Source organism: Eucalyptus grandis, chromosome 8, assembly GCF_016545825.1.
Source record: "Eucalyptus grandis isolate ANBG69807.140 chromosome 8, ASM1654582v1, whole genome shotgun sequence".
In the NCBI taxonomy this organism is placed as follows: Eukaryota; Viridiplantae; Streptophyta; class Magnoliopsida; order Myrtales; family Myrtaceae; genus Eucalyptus; species Eucalyptus grandis.
Window position 1 is genome coordinate 54239366 of NC_052619.1, and position 21606 is coordinate 54260971.

General features: G+C 38.5%; 2 protein-coding genes across 3 annotated transcripts in view; both read left to right on the forward strand.

The window, feature by feature from the left end:
• LOC104438252 (ISWI chromatin-remodeling complex ATPase CHR11-like) overlaps nt 1–21606 on the forward strand; it is a 133762-nt gene that overhangs the window by 99673 nt on the left and 12483 nt on the right. The gene's annotated exons all lie outside the window — the stretch shown is intronic.
• On the forward strand, nt 14553–15953 carry LOC120287671 (disease resistance protein RPV1-like). Its single transcript, XM_039300834.1, has 2 exons — nt 14553–15324; nt 15543–15953. The coding sequence occupies exons 1-2, from the start codon at nt 14785–14787 to the stop codon at nt 15942–15944; spliced, it is 942 nt and encodes a 313-aa protein (XP_039156768.1). The 5' UTR covers nt 14553–14784; the 3' UTR covers nt 15945–15953.

Below are 21606 nucleotides of genomic sequence, written 5' to 3' on the forward strand. Positions count from 1 at the left end.
CATGGGGTTAGGGTTTTGGAGGCGTGAGCAGAGAGCAATGACAACGAGGGAACATCAAAGATTTGGAGCAGAGGAAGAAACGTGCAAAGGTCAAGGAAGGACGTGGAAGGAGTTGCCGTGGAGCTTAAACGAAGTTTACCTAGAAAAGAAACTAAATAAAAGGAAAAGATAAAATTCTAAACTGGGCATTTCGAATATTTTGGTCTCTTCTTCCAAATAAACAGAGATCCATCATATGCTTTCTTCTCCCGATAAGGAGTAAGACCAAAAATGAAATGCTAAGAAGAAGGTGGACGAATGGTAAAGTCTCAAGCGCGTAGCGGAAAAAGGACAGAAGCAAAGCAAGAATTTATACTCCATCCCACTTTTCTTGCGCAGTTAAAACTGTAGCTCGTTTCTTTTGCAAGAAAGACCGCGAAGTTGATTATGGCACTTCTTGGACTCTAAAAGTCGCTAAGACCAGTTTTCTTTCGAAAGCTTAAATTTTGACTCTAAAAATTGCAATGTTAAGATTTTTAAGTTGGTCTCTGTCCAAGCAAGATGCCACATTGGATTTTTAACATTTGTCTTGGACCAAACTTTAATGGAACATATTTTTTTGTTATTATATAAGTTTGGGATTTTTATGATAAAAGTATAATTTTTTTAATTGTTATTACAGTAAATATAAAGGTTAGAATTTTTATGGAATCAAGCACTCACGTTGTCGAATTTGCCACCCATCCATTGCTATCACTAGCCCTCAACTTCATGCATTGATCCGGCGACAGCGAGTTAACGCCTCGCGAGCTCGGGTCTGTTTTCTACACCTTCGTCTCTTTTTCTTTATGCGTAGAACTCATAACCTATGTCTATGGAGTTCGCGACCGACGGAGCTCGCTTGCCTCGCACGGCCACAAATCTGTGATTGCATGGCCGCGGTGTCGGGGGCTCCACTTAGTTAATTCGCTCGATTTTTTGGCAAATGGGGGAGACTCTCAGTCCTGTTTATCGTTAAAATCAAAATCAAGAAAGAAAAGGATAAATAAATTTCTCGACATGAGGGCATTTGGATATTTTCACTGCAGCAGAAAGACAAATGCAATTTGATATCGTGTGCAGTGGGACAAAGGAAAAGGACAGGGGTAAAATATTGGAGGAGGTCGTGATCATGGATGGATGGAGCGGGTGTTGTCGGCTGTCGGTGGTCACATTGAGGTAGCGATGATATCGCGTGCACTGTGCAGCGAAGCAGGAGCAAATTAATAAGAAAAAGATGCTAAATCAATCGGGGCTCACGCGTAACGATGACCGAGATAGGTCCAATCGAGAATTCACGTGATCCATCCGCGCATGAGTCGGGTTCGCATGCGCCGTGGACGGAAGGGAAAGACCTGCTTGAAGAACAGGGAAGAAGTGAAGAGAGGTGCAATCCAGTCCACGCGTCCCTATTGAAATTGCCATATTTTCCAAGACTTTCTATTGTGTTTTCCAGGTTTGGAGAGCACGAAAAACAGACGGAGGCGTTTTCCCCAAAATACCCCCGATGTCGTCAGCCTATAACACAGTACTCGGCAACCGTCCTATACTTTTTCCCCCGACTGGGGACACACCCCTATCCCGGAAGCGACACTGCAATTATGCACGAGCAAAGGCACGAGTGCGTCCTGTGCCCTGTCATTCCTCTAAATTTGCGGGCAAGGGCATGGGCATTTATCGGGACATAGTGTTGTCGGACAATTCGATTGAAGGAGGAAGACCCATTTGACACCGTGCGGTCCGTTTCTCAGTGAAAGCAAACTCTACAGAGACAAGATCATTAAAATACAAATAACCCACAAAGATCTGCATTTATAGTTATTGCTTATAAATTGACATGGTGTTGTGAAAGCAATGTGCTGTATTGATTTTGCTGCTATACAGTTCAATTAGGAGAGATCAATGGAGAGGAGGCAATGCTTGGTTTATTCATCATTGGATTGATTGTTATCCAAACCGTCAAAAGTTTATGATATTGTACGTGCCAACTCTTCACGAGTGACTAGGGTTGGCCAAAAAATGGTTGATAGAAGTTGATTCTAGCGGATGCAATTTATTTTGGTTTCTATCGAGTTGATTGTGAAACTTGAGTTGTGAAGTAGCTATTTTCTATGGTGAAAAACGGAATGTTTAGTAGCCATGGAATTGATTTAGAAACTTGAAAAATACTTGCAAAACAAATACCATTTGTTAAAAGAAAAACTTTAATCTTTAAATAGTCTATAATAATCATGTCATCAATCAATCAAAAAGTTGATACTGTCTAATTTAACTGAATGAAAAATATGAAAGTGTCGTATATATATAATTTTTCCTTGCATCGAAATACAATCATTACATTAAAAATCGCATTAACTACCGCTCTCCAAAGAAATAGATAAATTAAAGAACAGCGTCCCCTGGGGTGCGGGAAGCCTGAAACATCACGGGATTAGAAGGGCAAAGTCAAAGTCGAAGAAGACTCGGACTTTGAATGGTCCATGAACTGGCTTTGCTCCAAGAAGGAATCAAACCAATTATTCATTTATTTGGTAGTTTGTGCCTCACAATTAGACTTCCATAAACGTAGAGATTTTATAAAAAGATTAAAAAAAAGTCACAAGATCACTTTGTAAAATCCGACATTGATTCATTTGTTCTCTCATTCACCCCGCAAAAATCACACCGACTACAAATCGATTTTCAATTCTCATATTCATTGATAATTTAATTTTATGATTTCCTCCAATCAAACAAAATCATATGAAAATCGAAAATCATATAAAAAAAAGCTCTTGAGGTGTGTTTATCTCACTGATTTCTTTTTTTTTTTGCCTTGGGAAGATATTATAAGGAAATTTAATTTCACATAAAATAAACCAGAAAAATTTGACTATGGGAAAATAGGTCAAAAAATTGATTTTATTGTAATTGGTAATAAGTGAATCTATTGAAGGCGGCTTGTATAGGTAAAAGTCACATTTAATGACTAATAGATTGGAATCGAGATCGTCTTCATTCATTCTGTAATCCATAAATATAACAACCATTACAAAGAACTCAGGATGCAAATTAGTGAAAAAAATTCCTTCTTGCTAAGTAGTGTTCTCTAAGCTTATTATTTTTAGCCCGTAGCAAATAGTTCAGTCAATCGAATAGTTCTACATAATTTAGCCACTGCTAAGTACGGAATGTTTTTTTTTTTTTCAAATATGATTTTTCATCAAACAAACTGATCCTAAGTTAAATAAAGAAGGAAGAACGTGAGGACAATTCCATTTTTTTTTTTTTTTGGGGAAAAATATGGACCTTCGAACAAAATTGTACAAGTTTTTACAAACTAAGGCCGGCCGTTGATAAATCCAAACAACCCCCCAAAAAAAAAAACCCAAAAAGAAGAATAAGTCATTGATAAATGTCAGATTTTTGTGACGATAGACCGTATAATTCATACCAATAAAGAGATCCAAAGTGAGCAATCATATTCCTACATGTTCTTTCTCGTCCCGAAATGGAGCAAAAAAAAGTGAAATGCTAAAAAGAAGGTGGACTAATGTAAGGCATCAAGGACGTAGAGGACAAAAGCAAAGCAAGAATATATTCCATTCCACTTTTCTTAAAGTTAAGTCAAAGCTCATTTATTTTGTATATTCAGTTTCAAATTAAGCTCGGAGCTCTTTCGGAAAAATGGACATGAATTCTTTCCATTGATCAAATCAGAGAACCGCATCCCAAGATTATATCACTTCCAGGACCTTAAAAATTGTTAGAGACTTAATGTCATCACTGAGGTTGTTTTTTTTACAATCTTGACAAGTTGTCCAAAGTCACTTTGAACCAAACTAAAGTCGGCTCCATTTATCTATGGTTGTCCGAGCAATCCATCACTTTGGAATTTTAACGGTTGTATTGTACCAAAGCATAATGGAAAATATTTTTTAATCATTGGTACGAATTTACAAAAAAAAAGTTGGGTTTCGGTATCACATTAGACAAAATTTAGGCTTTTTGGTGAACTTCCTTTGTTTGTCTACTGTTGTCCACTTAAACAGGTATATTAAATTTTCAACGACCATCTTGGACGGCACTTTGATGGAATGTACTTTTAGGTCGCTGATACAAATTTGAATTTTTGATTATATTAAATTTTTTTTTTGAATAATTAGTGTCATAGTGAATACAGTTTTGGATTTTTGGCAAAATGGCCACTCCTTGTCGTTCATCCATTTGCCATCACAAGCCCTCGCTTTCATGCGTGGATCCACTGGCGACGTTTAACTCCTTGCGGATGAAGAGCGAGCTGTCAGCTGTCTGTCAGCTGTCGATGGTGGCATCGGGGAGTGATGATACCGTGTGTAGTGAAGCAGGAGCCAATTAATAAAAAAATGTTTTTATTTTTATTTTTCAGAAACCTCAAATTAATATATTTACAATAAATTTATTTTAAATAAATCACTAAAAATTCAAAATTAATACATTCATGATAAATTTATTCTAAATTGATCACTAAAAACTCAAAATTTATACATTTATGATAAATTATCATATTATTTGTTCAATTTTATCATTAAATTATTTGTAATTTTTGTGATTTTAATCTAATTTAACGAAAACTAATAGAGGATAATTTGTTAGAAATATATCAATTTAAGGCTTTTAATAGTAAGAATATTAATTTTGGATAAATTTATCAAATGTATGTTAGTTTAAAATTTTTGTATGGTATTAACTCATAATAAAAAGATACTAAATCATACGTGTTAGAACGGTTTGTGGTCTCAAGTATTGGACCATGACACACGATACATATGAATAAGGTGAATTCTATGGGAAGTTCACCCGATCTGCCAGTGCATGAGTCGTGTTCACGCTGGCAATACCTGCTCGGTGAATAGAGATGAAGTTGAGAGAGTCATATTTCCCCGAACTTGTATTTTGCACTTTCCAAATTCGGAGAGCACAGAAATTGGACAAGGGCGGATTTTCCCAAAATTATAGCCCCGACCGGACACCCCAACCCTGAAGTGACACTACAACTATGCGCAGGCAGAGAGACACAAGTAGGGGTGGCTTGTGTCTGGTTCGGTTCCTGTCCTTGGAACCTCTTGCACAGTTCCTCAAAATGAGAACTTGGAACCTACCCTATCACAAGTTTCGGGATCGGTTCCAAGTTCCAACAGGTTTTTTTTTTTTTTTTGTTATTTTCAGATTTGAACTATAACATATGCGCACGTTACCCAAAAAACTATAACATACGCACACGTTACCAAAAAAACTATAACGTACGCACACGTTACAAAAAAAAAAAAACTATAACATATGCGCACGTTACCAAAAAAAAAAAAAATATAACGTATGCAGACGTTACCAAAAAAAAAAAAAAACTATAACATACGCGCACGTTACAAAAAAAAAAAAAACTATAACATATGCGCACGTTACAAAAAAAAATATAATGTATGCAGACGTTACAAAAAAAAAAAACTATAATGTGCACGTACGTTACTAAAAAAAAATAACGTATGCGCACGTTACAAAAAAACTATAATGTACGTGTATACTACACGGTAACTTCCCATTGACATGTTATCTTGATACATTAACTTCGCACTGCACAACAATAATAGAATATAATTAGAAATTTCAAAACAAATAGTAAACTAGAAAGTAGAAATAAAACACCACTAAAACAAGAATGTCTAGAGGTACAAATTTTGAAAACAATTTCGATTAAACCCTTAAATGAACTCAGAAAATTCTGAAATTTGGACACGTTGTATTTAAGACCTAGAGGTACAAGTTTCATGAAGAAATCGTAGTCCAATTCGTTTTGAATTAAAAGATAAAATCGATTTACTTTTCCTATTCTTTACTTGCACAGTTTTTGAAATTTTTTTGGTTAAATAGGCAAATGAACTACAAAAATTACGAAATTTAAATATGTTGTAGGAAGAGAGATATTTCATGCAGAACACATTTCCAAAAGAACCTCATACAAAATGATATAGTCCACGCATTGCAACTTAGAAGATCCGAACACATCAGATTGCACAGTTTTAGAAACATTTCCGATTAAATACCCAAATGACCTTCAAAATTATGAAATTCGACTATGTGATAGCCAAGACCATAAGGTAGATACTTCATGAAAACATCGAAGTCAAATTCGTCCTAGATAATTAAATATGGACGGTTAAAATTCCTGTTCGTAGTACTGTAATTCCAGATCTAACCATCTCCAAAAGACCACGATTTCACCTACCTATTCTTATTTTTTTTTCTCTAAATTTTTGATATGTGGTACCTCAGGATGTCCTTTACAACTTTTGTTAAGAAACCGAAGTGAAATTTTGACAAAAAGGTTGCCTTATAGTCCATGCATTCATCAAGGGTCGGTCCCAAAATCTCCAGATCCAGTCTTTCCAAAGCATAACGATTTCACCCACTTATACTTGTTTGTTTTGTCCCAAATTTGAGTATGTTATACTCCAAGAAGTCCTTTACAACTTTCATTTAGAGGCCGAAGCCAAACTTCAACTAGAACATCACATACAAGTCACTAGAACATCCAAGGTCGAGCTTTTTCTGCCCTAAGTAACCGGTTCCAGTTCCGGTTCCGAAACCGGTTCTGGTTCCGATTCCAAGACCGGTTCCGGTTCCTAGAAAAAAGGAACCGGTCCCCCTTGAACCGGAAACCGAACCGGACCCTCCTCCGATTCAGTTCCGGTTCCCAGGTAACCCGGGAACCGCGCTCAGCCCTAGACACAAGTGTGTCTCGTTCAGTGTCATTCCTACAATTTAGGGGCAAGGGTGTGGACGGAAAATTCGACGGAAAATATATTTATAATTTGTGATTAGTTAAATCGTTGAGTGTGAAGTATCTCCACAAAGACAGGATAACTATAATAAGAAAATACAAAAAGAATGGGAATATTTTCTTTTAATATTTTATTTTAGTCACCGAAAGCAACTCGATTGCCCCCATCCCTTTAGAATCCCACCAATTTATTTACCCCCGCAATTGTAGTGTTCTTTTTTTTTTTTTTTTCGGTCGAAGACGAGTTATCTTATTTATATTATAAAACAGAAACAGCAAACCCCACAGAAGGGGCACCAAAACATAACAAGGCCCAAAGGCCTGGAGGAGGAGAAGCCCGCCAGTTTGGAGGGAGGGTCTTCGGTCTCTGCTGTCGTGCGGCCCAATCCGCCACCGCATTAGCAGATCGTGGGCAGTAAGTCAAGCCCACTAGCGGCAGTTGCTGAAGAAGAGCTTTGCATTCGAACAGAGCTGCACGTGCCTGCAAGTCCACTTCATCCGCATTCTTCAAGGAGTTCATGAGAGTTCGGTTGTCAGACTCCACCAAAGCCTCCCCTAGTTTTTTATGTTTTAAGTACTTCAAGGCTTCGAGAACCCCTAGGTTTCCAGCTGAACCACCAAAGCCTCCTCTAGTTTTTATGTTTTAAGTACTTCAAGGCTTCGAGAACCCCTAGGTTTCCAACTGAAGAACCGTATCCGCCCGGACGAGCTTCGTGAATCCATCGACGAGGCTACCGGAGGAGTCCCGGACGACGCAAGACACTGCTCCTTCCGTCGATCCCTCGCACAGCGACCCATCTACATTAAGCTTTAAGGAACCGGCTTCCGGAGCTTGCCAGGTATGCGAAATCTGCGGATCTTCTTTTTTTTTTTTTTTTTTCTGGAAAATACATAAATCCCCATTTTGGTAGCTAGCTTGCTGAAATCTTGCTAGATCTATCACTTTGCAGGCATCCGGTTTAGTACTTCGAAAAATAAAGTTGTTGCGCTTCTTCCATATTTGCCAAAGAAGGTTTCCGATCGTTTCCAGAGATGGGAGGTTCGTATTCTTTTATCAGTTGCCTTGCGGTGGTAAAGAAAAAGCGAGAAGAATCGGGTTGGGAAGGGTCCACTTTTAGTGTTGGAAGACGTGCATTTGTCCACTTTGATAAGCTGCAGTGTATCATTCTTGTTTGACCAATTCTACCAGACTCTCAAAATATTGAGCCAATCTTCGTTTCGAAGTTTAATGACCACAACACTCGCCCATTCGGTCTTTGAGACTCGAAACTGCCTCGGCTTCTTGTGATTACTCCATCCTGCTCTTTAAGTGCTACCTCTCATCTCTGCTATTCCCCCATTCCCCTGTATTTCAGACTAAAAACCTTCTCTTTGCTAACTCACAAAATGCTCGAGCACTTGCGGTTGCCCTGTATGGCGACGGTTGCTGCTATCGCTCTCTCTGCTATCGTTTTCAAAGAATTCCTGAAGAAAAGAGCAGGTCAGTCCGCTGTGAAGGGCAGTGCAGATAATGATTCGGCTACAGGGAGTGGTACCGCAGAGAGGGCTGCTCGTTCTTGCCCTTCACCACGAGCTGAGGAAATGGCAACATCTTCTGGATATGACTATGAGGTATTCTTGAGTTTTAGAGGACCAGATACACGATCAGGTTTTACCAACTACCTTTACACTAGCCTTATAGATGCGGGAATCCGCACATTTAAGGATGACAAAGACCTCCACATTGGAGAAGAGTTTGCCCCAGAACTTCTCCAAGCAGTTAATCAGTCGAAGATCTCAATACCTATCTTTTCGAAAAATTATGCCTCTAGCGTTTGGTGTCTCAAGGAGGTAGTCCAGATGGTTGAGAGAGAGAAAACTGGGCGACACAAGATTATGCCCATTTTTTATGATGTAGCGCCTTCAGAGGTTGGATACCAAACTGGGGTTTATGAAAAGGCCTTCCGTTCACACAAAGAGAAGAGGAGATATGGCGAAGAGACGATATATCAATGGAAGGCTGCTCTTAGTGTAGTTGGGAAAATAAATGGATGGGACCTGCATAGCGAGAAAAACAGGTGACTGCTTTTAGCATTCCTGATATGCATTGTATCATTAAAACTGGATGCATATTAATCGGTTTCTTTCCCAGATTTGTGTTAGTCTTATTAAAATTGACTTTTATGCTATTGAAGTTATCCTATAGAAATCAATGGCACAATCCCAATTTGTCCTATTTCATTCCAAACAAAATGTTTTTCAGTTCAGGTCCTTTATAAACTGTTTGTACCAATGGTGATTTATCTACAATGGAATAAATCCTTGAAGAACACATTTTAATTTTGTCTTGCCAGAACATAATTTGATTCAACACACCTTGATAACTCATTGCCTTTTGACCTCCAACAAACACTAGGCGAGAAGGCGAGTTCGCAAGGAAGCTTACTGGGAACGTTTTAAGTGAGTTGAAACAGGCTTATCTGGTGGTTTCAGACTGCTTGGTCAATGTTGACAACCATGTGGATGCTATCATGGAAAAGATAGGTGCTCAGACAAGTAAAACACGGATTATAGGAATCCATGGAATGGGTGGTATCGGAAAGACAACTATTGCCAAAATCATCTACGATCGACTTTCAAATAATTTTGACGATTGTTGCTTTCTATCCAATATCCATGAAATGTCAAAATGCGAGGATATTGAATGCTTGCAGAAGCAGTTCATCTCTGACATCCTCAAAAACAAATGCATAGATATAAGAAACATTGATGATGGAATTAAGATCATCAAAAATAGGTTGTCTAATAAAAGAGTCCTCCTCCTTCTTGATGATGTACATGAAAAGAATCATATGAGTGCACTTGTAGGTAAGCGTGATTGGTTTGGTAGAGGAAGCAAACTCCTTATTACTACTAGAAACAAAGAAGTTCTTGATGTTCTCGAAGTGGACGACTATTACGAGCTTATGGGCATGGATCGCAATCAATCTCTTCAACTTTTTAGCAAACATGCCTTTAGAAGAGATTCTCCTTTGGACGAGTATATTGACCAAACCAATAGGGTGATAGACATTGCTAAAGGTCTTCCGCTAGCTCTTGAGGTTATTGGTTCACTTTTATCTCACACTAAAAAGAGAGAGTGGAATGGCATATTGGGGAAGTTGGAAAATGTTCCTCACACAGAAGTTCAACGTAAACTGAAAATAAGTTATGATGCATTAGAAGTTAGGCACAAGCATATCTTCCTCGATATAGCTTGTCTTTTCATTGGATATGATAAAGATGTTATCGTTCATTTCTGGGAAAAATCTAAATTTTTTCCGGAAGAAGCTTTGAAAGTTCTACAAAACATGTGTTTAATAAAGATTGAAGAGAATAATAGAGTGTGGATGCACGATCAACTCAGAGACCTCGGAAGAGAAATAGTTCGTCAACAAAGTAACAAAAAAATAAAGAAGCAAAGTAGGGTGTGGGCTCCCGAGGAAGGATTGGATTTGCTAAGGAAACATAAGGTAAAATCCCTATAATTTTGCTCTTTTAAGTTTACAAGAATGATAGATGAACTCAATTGATTAATATAGTGGACTTGAATAAAAATGCATTTTCCTCTGAACTTTTAAAATTTTTTCCTTTGGGCAGGGAAATAAAAAAGTTGAAGCTCTTCGTCTTAAGTTAGACAATCAGCAGCAATATCGTTTTTCCTATGAGGGCTTTGAGAACCTATCATATCTAAGATTCCTTGAAGTGGACAGCTTGATGAAAAATTTTCGTGTAGAAGAGAGGCTTCTTTGGCATGAATCGCCATCAAATGTTTTCCCAACTAATGAGAATTCAAATCTCCTTCCACAATTACGATGGCTTTCATGGCATGATATTCCCCCGACATTAAACATTACAAATTTCTCCATCGACAATGTGGTTATTCTTGATCTATCTCAAAGTGAAATTACGGATGATTGGATGGGGTGGAGCCACATGGAGGTATGTTATATGTTAGACAATACTTATTATTCCATCTTATTAGATTCGCAAATAATATTTGCATTAATTTTCTTTTACAGGTGATGAAAAACTTGAAAGTTCTTGATATGTCCTATTGCCAAGGTTTGCAAAGAACCCCTAACTTATCTGCTCTTTCAAATTTAGAACGTTTTATCCTAAAGTGTTGTCTATCATTAATCGAAATTGATAGGTCAATTTGTCAGTTGACATGCTTAGTTTCCTTAGATGTAAGTTGTTGCGAAAATCTTCAGAGGCTGCCAGACGAATTGGGTGGAGGTCTTGCAAACCTTGAATACCTATCTCTAGAAAAATGCCCATCATTGGAGAGGCTTCCAGATTCAATTGGAAGTTTGGAATCACTGATTGAGTTGGATATATCCGGCACTTCAATCAAAGAACTACCCAATTCCATCGGAAATTTGAAAAAATTGAAAGTAATGACAATGTGGAATGGTAGGTTAAGCAAAATACCTGATGTCATTTGGTCGATGGGGGATCTCAAAGACATGGTAGCCTCCACGGGAGATGATGACAGGCACTTCCATGTGCAAATTGGCAATGATGGCATTTGTGGGAGTCAATCCTTGAGGATCTTGATATTGGTGAATGCGGATATATATGCACTACCAAGGCTTCCTGGAAGTCTTGTTGAATTACGACTGTCTGCGTTGTGCATGGACACATTTCCAGATCTCTCAAACCTCACGAATTTAAGGGTAATGGATCTGGATTTTGGCCGGCCTCACTATGATGTGATATCTAATGGGCTTGGGGAACATTCGACGCCACGGTGGATTGGGAATTTAAGCAAACTAGAGTTTCTAGCCCTGCGCTCTCGTCATGTGACCACCTCACCATCAAACCTTAGCCTCCTTCCTCAACTGAAGTCACTTTACCTCCGAGTGCCCTAATCTACATTGCCTCTCGAGGCTTCCCTCGAGTTTATCCTCCTTAGATTTGGAAGATTGCAAGTCACTTTGCTTGATGGAGGATCTATCGAATTTGAAGAAACTATCATCTCTCCGTATTTCGTCCGCAATTGCAGAGATTCAAGGCCTTGGTTGTTTGGAGAACCTACGAGATTTGGTGCTTCATTCGCTTGGACAGGTGGAGATACTACCTGATCTAAGCAATTTAAACAAAGTAACATCTCTTCAGGTAGGATACTGTGACAAGCTAGTTGAAATTCAAGGCCAATTACCTCAATTTTTGGATTTCTTTCGTGTTGAATGCTGTGGTTCATTACAGAAGTTGCCCGATCTATCAAGCTTGATGGGTAAGCAAGCATTTGTGCTATACGATTGCAAAAAATTAAATGTGGAGACAATTCTTGATGTCGCTCGGCTGAATCCACGACATTTCCAGTTCGTAGACTTTGAACAGTTGCAGATCCTACTTGATCTAAGTAATTCAAACGAACTCAGACATCTTCAAGTAGAACAATGTGATAATCTGGTTGAGATTCAAGGCGAACTACCCCAGTTTTTGGAAGTATTGGAGATTGATTCGTGTAAATCTTTACGGAAATTGCCTAATCTGTCGAGCTTGATGGGGCTGCGGGAGGTTTGCCTAGGTTACTGTGATGATCTGGTTGAGATTCAAGGCAAACTACCACAATCTTTGGAAAAATTGGTGATTTCTTATTGTGTATCTTTACGAAGTTGCCTTATCTGTCAACCTTGATAGGATTGCAAGAGTTCTCCATAGAACATTGTGATAATCTAGTTGAGATTCCAAGCGAACTACCACAATCTTTGGAAATATTGAATATTGATTCATCATATAAATCTTTACAGAAGTTGCCTTATTTGTCAAGCTTGACAAGGTTACGAGAGGTTTGCATAGGTCACTGTAATGATCTAGTTGAGATTCAAGGTGAACTACCACAATCTTTGGAAAAATTAGCGATTTCTTATTGTGTATCTTTACAGAAGTTGTCTAATTTGTCAAGCTCAATGGGGTTGAGAGATGTTGATATATATAATTGTGATAATCTGGTTGAGATTCAAGGTGAATTACCACAATCTTTGGAAGTGTTGGGATTTCATTCTTGTAAATCTTTACAGAAGTTGCCTTATCTGTCAAGCTCGATGGAGTTGCGAGAGGTTCATATATGTAATTGTGAAAATCTGGTTGAGATTCAAGGCGAACTACCACAATCTTTGGAAAAATTGAGATTTCATTCCTGTAAATCTTTACAGAAGTTGCCTTATTTGTCAAGCTTGATTGGGCTGCGAGAGGTTGATATTCATAATTGTGATAATCTAGTTGAGGTTCAAGGCGAACTACCACAATCTTTGGAAGAATTGAGGTTTCATTCCTGTAAATCTTTACAGAAGTTGCCTTATCTGTCAAGCTCGATGGGGCTGAGAGATGTTGATATATATAATTGTGATAATCTGGTTGAAATTCAAGGTAAACTACCACAATCTTGGGAAGAATTGAGGTTTCATTCCTATGAATGTTTACAGAAGTTGCCTTATCTGTCAAGCTCAATGAGGCTGCGAGAGGTTGATATACATAATTGTAATAATCTAGTTGAGATTCAAGGCGAACTACCACAATCTTTGGAAAAATTAAGGATTTTTTATTGTGGATCTTTGCAGGAGTTGCCTTATCTGTCAAGCTCGATGGGGCTGCGAGAGTTTGATATACATAATTGTGATAATCTGGTTGAGATTCAAGGCGAACTACCCCAATCTTTGGAAGAATTGAGGTTTCATTCCTGTAAATCTTTACGGAAATTGCCTTGTTTGTCAAGCTCGATGGGGCTGCGAGAGGTTGATATATGTAATTGTGATAATCTGGTTGAGATTCTAGGGGAACTACCACAATCGTTGAAAGCATTGACGTTTCATTCCTGTAAATCTTTACAAAAGTTGCCTTATTTGTCAAGCTCAGTGGGGCTGTGAGAGGTTGATATATGTGATTGTGATGATCTGGTTGAGATTCAAGGCGAACTACCTCGATCTTTGGAAGAATTGAGGTTTCGTTCCTGTAAATCTTTGCAGAAGTTGCCTTGTCTGTCAAGCTCGATGTGGCTGCGAGAGGTTGATATACATAATTGTGATAATCTAGTTGAGATTCAAGGCGAACTACCCCAATCTTTGGAAGAGTTGAGGTTTCATTCCTGTAAATCTTTACGGAAATTGCCTTGTTTGTCAAGCTTGATGGGGCTGCGAGAGGTTGATATATGTGATTGTGATAATCTGGTTGAGATTCAAGGAGAACTACCACAATCTTTGAAAGAATTGAGGTTTCATTCCTGTAAATCTTTACGAAAGTTGCCTTGTTTGTCAAGCTCGATGGGGCTGCGAGAGGTTGATATATGTGATTGTGATGATCTGGTTGAGATTCAAGGCGAACTACCACGATCTTTGGAAGAATTAAGGTTTCATTCCTGTAAATCTTTACGGGAGTTGCCTTGTCTGTCAAGCTCGTTGGGGTTGCAAAAGGTTGATATACATAATTGTGATAATCTAGTTCAGATTCAAGGTGAACTACCACAATCAGAGTGCTTGGTCAGTGTCGACAACCACGTGGATGCAATCATGGAAATGATAGGTGCTATGACAAGTGAAACACAGATTATAGGAATTCACGGGATGGGTGGCATCGGAAAGACAACTACTGCCAAAATGATCTACAATAAGCTTTCAAACGACTTTGACCAGTGTTGCTTTCTTCAAGATATTCGAGAAACATCAAAAGGTAATGGCATTCAATACTTACGAGGCTCAGCTCATCTCGACATCCTCAAAATGAAACGCGTGGATATAAAAGACATTCATGAAGGAACTCGGATGATTAAAGACAGGTTGTCTAATAAAAGAGTCCTCCTCCTTCGATGATGTGGAAAAAGTGAATCATATTGATGCATTTGTGGGTAAGCGTGATTGGTTTTGGCGGGGAGCAGAATTATTATTACTACAAGAAACAAAGGTATTCTTTGTTTTCCCATAGTGGACTGCAGTTATGAGCTTAAATGCATGGATCCTGTTCAATCTCTTAAACTTTTTAGTAAACACGCCTTCAGAAGAGATTCTCCTCTGGACAAGGATATGAACCAATCCAACAGGGCAATAGAGATTGCTAAAGGTCTTCCGCTTGCTCTAGAGGTCATAGGTTCACTTTTATGTCGCACTAAAAAGGAAAATTGGGATGGCAAATTGAAGGAGTGGGAAAAAATTCCTCCTGAGGATGTTCTGAGTAAGCTGAAAATAAGTTATGACGCATTACGTGATCATGAACAGCGTATATTCCTCGATATAGCTTGTCTTTTCATTGGACATGAGAAAGACGTCATGATTTATTTCTGGGATGACTCTAGATTTTTTCCGAAAGAAGCCATGGATGTTTTGGAAAACATGTCTTTGATGAAGATTGATGACAATAAAAAAGTGTGGATGCATGACCTAGTCAGAGACCTCGGAAGAGAAATAGTTCATCAAGAAAGTAAGCTGAAAATAGAGGAGCAAAGTAGGGTGTGGGATCCCGAGGAAGCATTGGGTTTGCTGAGGACACAAAAGGTAAAACCCTCGTATAATTCATCTCCAAGTTTCTTATGGACATCTTCTTTTCTAAGGGAGGCAGTTATTTTTTGTATTCTCTAGCACCATTGTGACGTACTCAACCAATATTTTTGCTCTTTTCAAATTAAAGGAACAATAGTACTCAACTCAACCCCTTAAAATAGTGAATTTGGATAAATGTGTTTCCCTTCAACTCTTTTGTTTCCTTTGGGCAGAAGAAGAAAAAACTTGAAGCTCTTCGTCTCCGCTTGGACCGTCAGCGCCCTTTTGCCTATGAAGACTTTAAAAGACTACCAAATCTAAGTTTACTTGAAGTTTGCGGTTCAACGGGAGGTTTTTGTGCAGAAGAGAGTCGTCTTTGGCTTGAATCGCTGTCAAATGTTTCTCCAACTAATGAGGATTTGCATCTCCTTCCACAATTACGATGGCTTTCTTGGCATTATATTCCCCCAACATTTAAAATTACAAATTTCTCTATGGAGGATGTGGTTATTCTTGATTTGTCTAGGAGTAACATTACACACGAGTGGCAAGGGTGGAGCCACATGAAGGTATCTTTTATGGTAGGAAAAACTCATTATTTCATCTTATCACATTTGAAAGTAATCTTTGCATGATTTTTCTTTTCACAGGTGATGAAGAATTTGAAAGTTCTGAATCTCAAATGCTGTGCTAGATTAGAGAGAACTCCTAACTTCTCTGCTCAACCAAATTTAGAACGCTTGATCCTAACCAAGTGTGAGAATTTAGTCGAAATTGACGAGTCAATTTGTCAATTGAAACACTTAGTTTCCTTAAGAGTAAATGGATGTGGGAAACTTCGAAGGCTACCACAAGTGGTGCTTAGAGATCTTGCAACTCTACAACATTGCAATTCGTCAAACAGGCTTTCGGATACAATTGGAAATTTGGAATCGCTGATTGAGTTGGATGCATCTTATACGAAGGTCGAAGAACTACCCGATTCTATCGGAAAGTGGAAAAATTTGAAAGTAGTGAAGATTGGTAATGCCATACACAAAGTACCCAATGCCCTTTGGATGATTAAGAGCCTTGAAGAAATAGAAGTCGGCGGTTTTCGTAATTTCAATGTGGAAATTGGCGGTTTCAATGTGGAAACTGGCAATTGCATCTTCGAAAATCGATGCCTGAGGAGCTTGTGCTTTGAGCTTGTTAAAATATACGAAGTACCGAGACTTCCTGAAAGTCTCAAGATTCTAAGGTTGACTTTTATATATATGGATACATTTCCAGATCTCTCAAACCTCGTTAATTTAAAGGAATTGAAGCTGACGCTTTGCCGACGCAATGATGGTGGGGAATCTGGTGGGCCTGTGCAAGCATATGCAATGCCACGGTGGATTGAGAAATTAAGCAACCGGAGTCCCCGAGCCCGGGGTCCGATTACATGACCACCTTACCCACGGATCTCGGTAGTATCCTTCCCGACTCAAGTCACTTGAACTCGAGGGTGATCTTCGTTGCCCCCGAGCCTTCCCTCCGCCTTTATCATGGTTCTCCTTGGGATCTAAATACGTGACCACCTTACCGGATATTATAAGTCTTCTCCCCCAACTCTGGAATCTTTCACTCTGTTGCCCTAATCTGCGTTGCCTCCCGAGCCTTCCCTCCACTTTATCATACTTAACATTGGAATATAAATGCGTGACCTTACCCACGGATATGAGTAGTCTCCTTCCTCGACTCCGGTTACTTCACCTCACGTGCCCTAATCTGCGTTGCCTCCCGAGCCTTCCCTCCAGTTTATCAGATTTGGGGTTGATCGGTTGCGAGTCATTATCTTCCCTGGGGGATCTATCGTATTTGAAGGAACTATCACATCTTAACATCTGTGATTGTGCAATCTCAGAGATTCGATGCCGTGATCCTTTGGAGAACCTATATCAATGGTGGCTTAGTGATCTTCGACAGTTGGAGACTTTACCTTCTCTAGGTAATTTCAACAATTTAAGTTATCTTCATGTATCCGAATGTGGTGATCTGGTTGAGATTCAAGGCGAACTACCCCAATCTCTGAAAGAATTGGAGATTACTGAATGTGGATCTTTAAAGGAGTTACCTGATCTGTCGAGCTTGAAGGGACTGAAAAAGGTTACAATAGAGTGTTGTGGGAATTTAAACGTGGAGGCAATTTCTTCGCTTTGCTTGGAGAAGTCAGTCGAATTTAGGAAATACAGATATCAATGAGGGAGAAGGCGACGGGTGCGAGGAAGAAGACGACGAATCTGAATCTGAGGGAGAAGGCGACAAGTACGAGGAAGAAGACGACGAATCTGAATATGAGGAAGAAGACGACGAATGAGTGCACGATCTTTGAAAGCTTCTTGATCCACGTCCACAAATTGTTCCCTCGTGTTCAAGCTTTAAACGGATTGAGGTAAGTTAATTCATCGATGGCCAATGTTTTACCTTTTCTACAATCAAATTCTTTCTCGGATATGAACAGTGAAGTTTCACATGCACTTTTTAATTACCTTTTCACGAGTTGATGACTGAAATTTTGATAAAGGCATTGAAGTTATGATGCCTCCATACAACCAAAGGGTTGTTAATTATGTACAAATTTGTTTTCTTTTCCTAGTTTGGTTTGGCTTTTTAGCTATATTTTGGATGATTTCTCCTTGCTTTTATGTTTCCCAGCCAGAGTTATGTATGTCGATTGCATCGTTTTTATTTGATATGTAACAAATTATTAGAGATCCTTGTTGATTTGCTGCTTCACATATTTCGAAGTTTAATCCTTGCCTTCGCATTGGAGATAACTTTGTTATGCTGTAAACAATTAGATGGAATGTGTGTTGGAAGGTCATATAACTATCGTTCTCATCCTGGAACTTTACAGCATAATCAACTCATTGTTGCAACTGTGAAGAAGATACTTCTGTATTGATATGCTTATGTGAAAGTTTATTTTCCAAGAAAGGTGTGCTTCTTAGTGGGATTTGCAAATGTTATGGAGAAGTTATACAATGAAGAAAGACGAATTTCACTTGGGTAGTGGCATTAAAAGTTTGCAGCAAAATTTTCATCCATTACAGGGAGAGAGAGAGCTACCTAGCTCTTCTCGATGCATCATAAAGCATCTTATAGTCAAAGGCTAAATTTCATAAGTATTCCTGTGCGAGGGCATATGATAAGTCACATGGGTCAAAATCATGTAAATGGACATTTGTGTGATCTCCATTATTGCCTACATTTTCTAGAAACGGTTATGCCTAGGTAATTATCTGTAATAGAAGCCCTTTCATTCACCTCAAGTTGTACTAGAGGACTCTTTAGGTTTTAAGTTTGACAAGAACTGCTGAAGGGAGACTTCTCAAACAACCAGCTTTTGCCGGTTTCTAGTGTTCTTGAGGCTTTAGAGTTTGAGAAACTTACAGAAATGTTTTCTGCAAAAGGAGCTTTGCCTAATTTTTTGTTTTTTTTTGTGGTAAATGAAGGCCGGGCAGCTGTAATGAAGGAAAATGAAGATGACATTTAATGTTGCCTCAATTCCCTTCACAATCTTGGGGCAGCAACTGTGCATCCATCGTGAGAGACGAAACTTGAAGATCGGGGAGGGAAGTTGTTGCCTAATGATGAAATTGTCAAATAGTTGAACTGATGTTAAGTTTTTTGAATGAAAACATTTTTTTTAGAGCAAGGCGGGGGTATTCATTGTGAAATTTGGGGCATCATATAATGTTTTTGGGGGTAAAAGGGCTATTTAAGCAAACCTGATTGTTTATTAATCTTTTTGTGGGGCCATAAGAATGAATATTGCACTTCATGTGGATGTATGTTTTCTTCATTGATATGCAATAGAACTTGCTTATCAGTGTTATGCAGGAAACACTCCTTGTTTGGATGTGAAAATTGTGTGTGCTCAAAGAAGTGTTCACGGTAGTGCCTGCCAAATTAGTTCATGGACTTCTTGATGTGAAAATGGTGCTCAAGGTAGTTTTCCTCATGAGTATGATAGGCACTCACAGCACAAGAAACACGAATTGTTGGAATTCATGAAATGGGCAATGATGTCAATTGAGTCTCACCAAAATTATCTACAATACTTTTCACATGGTTTTGAGTACTATTCCTTTCTTTCTAACGATCGTGATACTTTAGAGCTCAAGGGCATTCAGTATTAAAGAATCATCTCATCTTTTGTGTCCATAAGTGGAAATTGACTGAAATAAGTAATGTTGATGAAAGGATCAAGATAATTAAAGATAGGCTATCTAGTGAAAGAGCTCTCTTCCTTTTTGATGATGTTTACAAGAAGGAACAATTGAATGCGCTTGGGGTAAATATCTATGATATTTAGGCATTATTGAATTCTTTGACACTAAGTATCAAGTCTTGATGGATCTCAGATTCTTAGAGTTTCATATTGTTTATAACTGAAGATGATCTCTTCCATTGGTCACTTGACATCTCTATCGATGCTATCTTTCAGAACCACCACAATTACACAACTTCCCCTGTCGATTGGAGCTCTTACAAGCCTTGAATACTCATCTTTGAAAGAACGTAGATGTATACAGAGGCTTCCAAACTCGAGTGGCAATCTGCAATGGCTACTGAGTTCGATATCTCCTACACCTGCATTAAAGAGCCACCTACTTGATGGGAAACATAAAAAGTTTGAACGTTGTGAGGACGTATAATTGTTCCATTGAAAAGATACCTAGTACCTTATGGTTGCTGTAAAAGCTTGAAGAATCAAATGCAGCAAGGTGAAAGCTTGCAACTGGAAACTATAAATGACATTTGCAGATATTCTTCTTTGAGAATCTTGAAATTGACACTGATTTAAACATGACCATACCAAGGCTTTCTGTCCAATTAACACATTGATTCATCGATTGTCGATGACACGTTTCAGATTTCGTAAACCTGCCTAGTTTAAATGATTTGTATTTGGCCATTTGACACGATGTTTCCCCGTTGACAATTGTCCACTTGTGGAAAATCCTATGCCATGGTGCATTGTGAGATTAAATAAAGTGGAGTCTTTGACCTTGTCGTTTGCTGTTGTAACCACCTGATCAACAAATATTGGTTAGCTTTCTCTACTCAAAAGACTAGAACTCCGGCGTGCTAATTGCCTGCGCCTCCCAAAGGCTTCCCTCAAGTTTGTCTTATTTATCTGTTGAATCTTGCTGGTGGAGGAGAACAGCGATGGATCTCTCAAATATAAATAGACTATCAGAACTAAGAATGGTAAAATCTGCAATAACAGAGATTCAAACCCTTGACTGTTTGAAAAATCTATGAATTCCGGAACTCTTCGATCTTGAAAAGGAAGAGTTTCCTTAATCTGACTCATTTGAAGAAGTTGAAGTCACTTGAACTAGATTATTGGAGTAATGTGGATTTTGCTCATCGCAAACTACCAGAATCTCTGGAAGAATTGTTGATTGGAGGCCCTGCAATACCTGATCTAAGTTGATCGGGTCTAAATACTTTGCAGATAGGGGATAACATGTGTGAGGTCTGACTGTTTCAACTTGAAGAGGTTCAAATGATGCAATGTCTAGCATTGCTTAGGAGATTCGTCCACTTCTCGAAAAATTTAGAAGACATGCTCTGCAAAGGAGTACATTTTTCAATAAGAAGTGCATGCAGTTCTTGAAAGGTCAAACATTTACAACCAGATATGTTGTTAGGGAAGCTCTAAAGCATAAACAAATTGCTTATTAGCTTAGGTTTTAGCAGACTTCATTATTGTTTTCCTGGAATTGCGTTCTTTATACTAAATTAGAATCACAATTTGGCAAATTGACTTGAAACTTGCTCCCTTGTATAGTTTATTACTGGCCTTTTTGCAACCATTTTCTATTTTGAAGGTGTATGGCTGCAAAATGCGCATGAAATGGCCCATGGTTTCTTTTTATTTATTTCATGAGTTAGATTTGGTTTGGACATATTCCCTTCTGACGATTTTGGTTGGTGAATAAAATTTCTGGTAAAAGACAAGTCAAATTGACGCTAGTTTACTATAGACAAGTGCATTAATCTTATCAATTTACACAATGATCTCTTATGTGAGATCCTCGGAACTTGCTCGGTTGTACAATTTGAAGCTGATATCCATGCCCTGTAAATGTTAACTTCGTTATGCCTTAAACCACGAAGGATGTATCCAAATTGTAGGTTTTAATCAGATACAGAAGCTCTGTCATTCACCGTTTGGTTATCCTTGAAATGGAGCTTTAGGTTTCAACATTGATAAGGAGAACCATTGCCCGACAAAAGAGATATTTACGGGGTCTTTCT